Source organism: Molothrus ater, chromosome 23 (assembly GCF_012460135.2).
Source record: "Molothrus ater isolate BHLD 08-10-18 breed brown headed cowbird chromosome 23, BPBGC_Mater_1.1, whole genome shotgun sequence".
In the NCBI taxonomy this organism is placed as follows: domain Eukaryota; kingdom Metazoa; phylum Chordata; class Aves; order Passeriformes; family Icteridae; genus Molothrus; species Molothrus ater.
In genome coordinates, this window is record NC_050500.2 from 5,910,542 (window position 1) to 5,917,674 (window position 7,133).

Genomic DNA, 7,133 nt, shown 5'->3' on the forward strand with positions numbered 1-7,133 from the left:
GGCTGCTCGGCGCTGGCGCTGATTGGCTGGAGGCTGCTCGGCGCCGGCGCTGATTGGCTGGAGGCTGCCCGCCTCTGGAGTAGCTCGGCGACCGGGAGCAAGATGGCGGCGGCCGCTGTGGTTGTGTGTGGGCTCCTGGCGGTGCTGGCGGCGGGCGCTGAGGGTGGCCCCCGCACGCTGGTGCTGCTGGAGAACGGGAACCTGCGCGACACGCACTCCATGTTCTTCCGGAGCCTCGCGGGTACTGAGCGGGCCGCGGCGGGATCTCGGGAGGGGTTGGATGGGGTGGGACCCAGGGTCAGGATGGGGGAGGAGGTTGGGGTTACCTGAGGGAAAAGGGGATGTTTGGGGTCTTCGGATTGGAGTCCCCTGGCTGGGCTGAGGGCGCAGCCAGGGGTCCTTTGCTGGAAGGTGCTGTGTCATCAGGATGGGAGAGAGATGAGGGTCCCCTACGGGAGAGGGGGGTGTTGGGGTTCACTGTTCAGGATAAGGGAGAAGATTTGGGATGCTGAAAAGGGAGGAAATTGGAGTTTCCAGGCGGAAAAAGGGGGTGTTTGGGGTTCCCATGTCAGAGTGGAGGAGGAGATTGGGGTCCCCTGAGGGAGAATGGAGTATTTGAGGTCTCCTGGTCAGTCTTTGGGAGGTGATGGGGACGCTGTGCCTGGGTGAGAGAGGAGATTGAGCTCCCCATGTCAGAATGGGGGAGGAGATCGGGATCCCCTGGTCAGGCAGAATAGGAGACTGGTGTTGCTGGGGAGAGGGGGTTGTTTGGGTTCTCCTGGTCAGAATGAAAAAGATTTGCGTCCCCATGTCAGACTGAAGGAGGAGATTGCAAGGGGGGTGCTGTTGGAGTTCCCTGGGCAGGCTGAGTGAGAAGAAGGAGACCCCCAGCCAAGAGAGGAGATGGGGCTCCATGGTATTGGGGGAGGTGTCGGGGGTCCCCTGGCCAGGCAGAGGGAGAAGATTGGGGTTCCCTGGAGGAGGAGGGGATGAGTGTTTGGGATCTTCTGGTCAGAATGAGGCAGGAGATGGGGCTTTTCTCAGCTGTGCCTGTGTTTAGGTCCCCTGCAGCCTCAGTCCCTGTTTGATGGGTGAGAATGAGGCATCCTTTGACATCAGGGCTCTTCAGGGGATCCACTCCTTGGGTTTATTTGGGAACTCTCAGGTGCTGCTCTTAAAAGGCAGTGTTTCCAAACTGCTTCTTCCCTGGGGAAATAAAGCTCTGGCTCCTGCTGGAGTTGTGCTGCTCCATGTGTGCTTTCATGGCGTGCAGAAGTTGTCCCTTTTGTGTCCTGGCTGCAGACAGGGGCTTTGACCTCACCTTCCGGACAGCGGATGACGCCGGCCTGTCCCTGATAAAGTACGGGGAGTTCCTGTATGACAACCTCATCATCTTCTCCCCATCCATAGAAGGTAAATGTGGAGGGGAAGCCTGTGGAGCTTGATGACATCTTTGGAAGGGCATTTCCAGCTGCTCTGTGAATTTTAGTGAAGTTCTACGCTTTGGATGTACTCAGTAGCAAACTGCAGCTCTGTCCAAGCCTTTATTGGTGGTTCTTTCATTGATTTGGTAATTTGCTGTGGTTTAATTCTGCTGGGGGGTATTTCTGAGCTCCAGCCATGGATTCCTGCTGTTTGCTTTCAGACTTTGGTGGGAACATCAATGTGGAGACCATCACCGCGTTCATCGACGGCGGCGGCAGCGTCCTCGTCGCCGCCAGCTCGGACATCGGTGAGTGCAGGTGTTCCTGCAGAGAATTCATTCACTGCAGCAGAGGCAGCTGCTCCTTGGCACCTCAGGGCTTGCTCGGGGAGGAAATGGCTGATTCATGCCTCTAGTACCATGTTCAGTGGGAGCTCAGTGAGGAGGTCACGTTGTTCCTGGGGTTTGGCTTACAGAGCATTGAACACGTGACTCTCAGCTGAATTTAGAGCTGAGTTCCTGTGTGGTGTGCCAGAGGATCCATTGTCCCTGCAGGTGACCCCCTGCGAGAGCTGGGCAGCGAGTGTGGCATCGAGTTCGATGAGGAGAGGACAGCGGTCATCGACCACCACAACTACGACATCTCCGACCCCGGCCAGGTAAGGGCCTTGCCTGCTCCTTCTGGCTGCTGGGCTGGGTGCAGAGCTCGAGGGGTGAATCCTCTGTCCTTGTGCTCCCGTTTCTCCTCTCTCCCGGCTCCTCCCAGGAAAGTGGGAAATAATCCCTGTTGCAGCATTCAGTTCTGCTGCTGTCAGGATGCTTCAGGCTCTGGTTTCAGATGGTCACTGTGTGTAGGCAGTGATTAATCCTGGTTCTGGATCCCTCTGAAGCTTGGGGGGGAATTTCACCTGAGGGTGAAGCGTGTCAGACGCTGAGTGCAACACTTCAGGTGTGGGAAGGGAGAATTTCAGTCCCAGATTTTCAGATCAGTAGAGAAACACACAAATTTCTACAATTTTGTCTGCCTGGTGTAATCCAGCATTTTAAAATTAAAACATATATTAAAGTCTGAGCTAAATCTACTCTGGTAATTTTTGTTTAAGGTAAACTGTTGAAGCAGTACATACATGCATGTTGTCCTGGTTTGAGGATGAAGGTTGCTAAATGCAGGGAAATAAAACACTGTAGGTGTTGCTGTCTTTATCAAGTGGCAGTTTGTATTTCCTTGAAGATCAGTATTAACCTAATGTGATCATAAACACAGAAATACTGCTGTTTTGCTTTTTAATTGAACCACAACGTTCACTGAACAGTTGTAATTGTCTGCAAAATAAACTTTTAACTGAGAAGTTGTTGTTTGTCATTAGACCCCGACTCGCCTCACATGGATCTCTCTTGTTTCCCCAGCACACCCTGATCGTGGCTGACACTGAGAACCTCCTGAAGGCCCCCACCATTGTGGGGAAGGCAGCACTGAACCCCATCCTGTTCCGAGGAGTTGGGTGAGCAGCAGGGGTGAGGTGGGGGAAGAGCAGTTGAACCTGGGGTGTTGCTGCGAGGTGAGCATGGGGTCAACCCCTGGGGCTCTTAACATGAGCTTAACAAATCTCTCTTGATTTCAAACAAAAGTAGAAGGAAATCCTCCAAAGTAGTTTAGGTATTGACTTAGGAATGGTTCCTAATAAAATAGCGGAAGAAATATTTAGTTTCTCAGCAGGTAGAAGGGTGAGAAGGTCCATGGGGTTGAGCAGGTGGCCCCACATTCCTCTGGGTGTGGGGACCCTGGGGGTGTTCGTGCTGCTCACTGTGGCTTTCCCTGCAAGGATGGTGGCTGATCCTGACAACCCACTGGTGCTGGATATCCTCACTGGCTCTTCCACTTCCTACTCCTTCTTCCCAGATAAGCCCATCACTCAGGTATGCTCCCTTCCTTTCTCTCCTGTTTTGAGCTGTGCTCCTGCAATTCAGTCCCTCTAACTTCAGCTGCTTGGGAAAATCCTGGAGTGTTTGATCTAGTGATTGATTTTGGTTGGGCTCTTGGCTGCTTCCCTGTGATGGTGTTCACAGGGGTTTTAGGGTGAGGGAAGAGATGAGGATCTGACTCCATGTTTCAGAAAGCTTGATTTATTATTTTATGATATATATTGTATTAAAACTATACTAAAAGAATACAAGAAAGGATTTCATCAGAAGGCTGGCTAAGAATAGAATAGGAAAGAATGATAACAAAGGCTTGTGGCTCTGACAGAGTCTGAGCCAGCTGACTGTGACTGGCCATTAATTAGAAACAACCACATGGACCAATCCCAGATGCACCTATTGCATTCCACAGCAGCAGATAACCATTGGGTACATTTTGTTCCTGAGGCCTCTCAGCTTCTCAGGAACAAAAATCCTAAGGGAAGGATTTTTCATAAAAGATGTCTGTGACACTTCCTGATGTTGCCTTCCTCTGCTTTCTGAGGAGCTTTTCAGCGTGAGGGACACGTGTCCTCCAGGCTCTGGAGGAGAGGCCAGCCTAGACCAAAGCATCTCTCCCATTCCATCCCAGCCTGGAGTGCTACCAGAATCCTCTTCCTGTTTTTTCTGAGCTTCGTGGTTACTCCTTAACTGCAGCTGGTGCTGCTGCAGCCAGCCTGTCCCACCCCACAGCAAACTGTGCCCGTTTGCCCCGCAGTACCCGCACGCCGTGGGCAAGAACACGCTGCTGATCGCGGGGCTGCAGGCGCGCAACAACGCCCGCGTCGTCTTCAGCGGCTCCCTCGACTTCTTCAGCGACGCCTTCTTCAATTCTGCCGTGCAGAAAGCGACTCCTGGCTCCAAGAGGTGAGTTGGCTTCCCTGGCTGAGGAGTGTTTGGGGAGCCCTTGGAGGACAGAACTCCTGGGAAATGGGCAACAAATGTTTGTGTTTTGGGAAGGAGCAGAAAGCTTGAATTGAATTGGGGTGACGCATCCTTTACCGTGGCAGAGCAAAGCGCTTTGGAAAGCAGCTCCTTCCTTTAACCTCAGCTCAGTTTGTGTTGCTTTCACCTCTGTTTGGTTTGGGTTTAGGCCATGTGTCAGTCTTGCACTGGGGTCGGGGCAGGAACAGGCGAGAGGCAGGATCGTAGAAAAGGCAAAGAAGGATTTATTCAAAAGAACCATGAGGTTTTTATAGAGTGGTACAACAGATTCTATTCTATTGGCTAACTAACAGAAACATCTTTCTCATGCACTGTCCTTGCAAGGAACGGAAAAATAAAGTAGAAAAACACTACCTGCAATTTGTTTATAGTCAACAAGTTATCACATCTTTCTAGCTCCCTAAAACTTCTCCCAAGCTGCTGTGAGAAGCGCTGGCTGTTTCTCTCTCTCTGTCCCATGGCACCCACAGCCATGGCGTATTTTCTCGGCTGCCTCAGCCTCCCTTGTTGCACAGGTACTCCCAGACAGGTAACTACGAGCTGGCCGTGGCCCTGTCCCGCTGGGTGTTCAAGGAGGAGGGCGTTCTGCGCGTGGGCGCCGTGTCCCACCACCGCGTCGGGGAGCGGGCGCCGCCCAACGCCTACACCGTCACCGACCTCGTGGTGAGGCTGCCGGCGGGGCGGGGCGGGCACGCCGGAGCCGCCCGGGGGAGGAGCTGGGCAGCGCTGGGGCTCGGAGTGGGCTGGCGCTGGTTTTCAGGCATGGCTGGTTGATTTGTCCCAGGAGTACAGCATCGTGATCGAGAAGCTCGCTGACGGCAAGTGGGTGCCCTTCGATGGGGACGACATCCAGCTGGAGTTTGTGCGCATCGACCCCTTCGTGCGCACCTTCCTCAAGAGGAACGGTAGGTCCCCATCAGGAGGAGAGGGAGCTTCTCCTCTAGAGGAACAACAGATCCCTGTCAGAAGGAGAGGGAGCTTCCCCTCTAGAGGAACGGTAGGTCCCTGTCAGGAGGAGTGGGAACTTCCTGTCAGGAGGAGTGGGAGCTTCCTGTCAGGAGGAGTGGGAGCTTCCCCTCTAGAGGAGGAGCAGGTCCCCCTCAGGAGGAACAGGGTGTCCCTGTTGCTGCCCTGGCCCCACACTGGGAGTGTTTTCACCTTTCACAGCTTCTCGTGTCCCCTCAGTGTCACCCCCGTCTCTCCCTCAGGTGGCAAATACAGCGTGCAGTTCAAGCTGCCGGATGTTTATGGCGTGTTCCAGTTCAAAGTGGATTACAACCGGCTGGGATACACCCACCTCTACTCCTCCACACAGGTAAGTGTGGGGGGGTGAATCCCCCCTGTCCTGGCAGCAAAGGCTGCCCTGGACTGCAAGGGCTGCTCTGTCCCCGTCCAGGTGTCCGTGCGTCCCCTCCAGCACACGCAGTACGAGCGCTTCATCCCCTCGGCGTATCCCTACTACGCCGGCGCCTTCTCCATGATGGTCGGCCTCTTCATGTTCAGCATTGTGTTCCTGCACATGAAGGAGAAGGAGAAATCCGACTGAGCTCCCTGTGGGAGCCTTTTCCTGGTGCCAGGAGGGCCGGGCAGTGTCAGAGCCTCCGTGTATCCGTGTCAGGACTGCTGGGTGCCGGATGCACTGTGGGGCTGTGTTTGGTCTTTTTTGTTTTTACACCTGTTATTGAGGGGGTTATTGAGAATGACAATTTAATTTTGGGGGGCGAATCTGTTACCAAAGTGTCTGCAAACCCGGGACCAGGATGCTTCCAGTTTTTACTGATGAGTTGCTCCCTCCACTGTTGGAATGATTGGGGTTGGGGTTGGGCTGGAATGATTTGGATGGGTTGGGGTTGGGCTGGAATGATTGGGGTTGGGGTTGGGCTGGAATGATTTCGATTGCAGATTAACTCCCAGTTCAAAATAAAGTCTCGTTCCTCTCACCCTGGCTGGGAGTGAGGTGAGTTCATGGCTTGGGGCATTTGGATGCAATCTCAGAACTGAGGGCTGTGTCCCCACCTTGCCTGCTCCAGGTGTTCCCCAGGGTGGGAAGGAGGCTGGAGAGTGCTGAAAGGCAAAAGGGGGAGTCTGGGGCACACAGGGGGACTTGGGACACCCCAAAAGCACATCAAAGGGTCTGGGGTGTCACCAAAGGCACGTGGAAGAGGACAGGGCATGTCAAAACCCCTTCTGTGCCCCATAATGCAAACAGGTGAGCTGAGGGACACACCAAAGGCTCAGCAAAGGCCAGGGATTCCCCCCAAATGCACACTGAGGGGTCTAGGGAAAAAAAAAACAGCTGGAAGCTGTGATCCCAAGAAAACCAGAGTGAAGTGGAGGAGCTGAAGGGAGGGCAGAGGTGTGAGATGGAGTGAGTGGCTCTTGGGGTACACCTGGGCTGTTTTGGGATGGAAGGTGGGGAAATGACAGTGGGAGTGATGGGGTCAGAGGAACCAGTGAATGAAAGGATGAAGGTGGAGGAGCCGTGGGGGCAGCAGGTGGGGCACAGGGACACCCAGGGCAGGGCACATCCCGGGGGTCACCTAGGGACAGCAGGGACCGCCAGGGGTACAGGGATCCCTGGGGAGACTGGAAAGGCTGGAGGACATCTGGGGACATCGGGACCGCCAGTGAGTAGTGACACCCGGAGACACGGGGAGCCCAGAGGAGCCCCGGGGAGCCCGGCGGCGGCCTGGGTACACGGGGACCGGCGGTGCCCTGGGGACACAGAGGGGACACGGGGACCGGCGGCGACACCCGGGCCCCTCCGGCCCCGCCCCCGTGCCGGCGCGGGGAAGGGGCGGGGCCT

General features: G+C 54.9%; 1 protein-coding gene across 1 annotated transcript; it reads left to right on the forward strand.

Annotated features, from left to right (window-relative positions):
* The first annotated feature begins 35 nt into the window (after positions 1–35).
* DDOST (dolichyl-diphosphooligosaccharide--protein glycosyltransferase non-catalytic subunit) lies at positions 36–6,267 on the forward strand. The gene is made up of 11 exons (XM_036396168.2): positions 36–241; positions 1,303–1,413; positions 1,646–1,732; positions 1,979–2,082; positions 2,831–2,925; positions 3,247–3,340; positions 4,101–4,249; positions 4,843–4,990; positions 5,112–5,232; positions 5,536–5,642; positions 5,724–6,267. The coding sequence occupies exons 1-11, from the start codon at positions 103–105 to the stop codon at positions 5,871–5,873; spliced, it is 1,305 nt and encodes a 434-aa protein (XP_036252061.1). The 5' UTR covers positions 36–102; the 3' UTR covers positions 5,874–6,267.
* The last annotated feature ends 866 nt before the right edge of the window (positions 6,268–7,133 follow it).

Coding starts and splice junctions, on each gene's coding strand:
- DDOST (XM_036396168.2), top strand. CDS start 103: ATGGCGGCGGCCGCTGTGGTTGTGTGTGGGCTCCTGGCGGTGCTGGCG. Junction 1,414..1,645: donor CTTCTCCCCATCCATAGAAG/GTAAATGTGGAG, acceptor GTTTGCTTTCAG/ACTTTGGTGGGAACATCAAT. Junction 4,250..4,842: donor GCGACTCCTGGCTCCAAGAG/GTGAGTTGGCTT, acceptor CTTGTTGCACAG/GTACTCCCAGACAGGTAACT.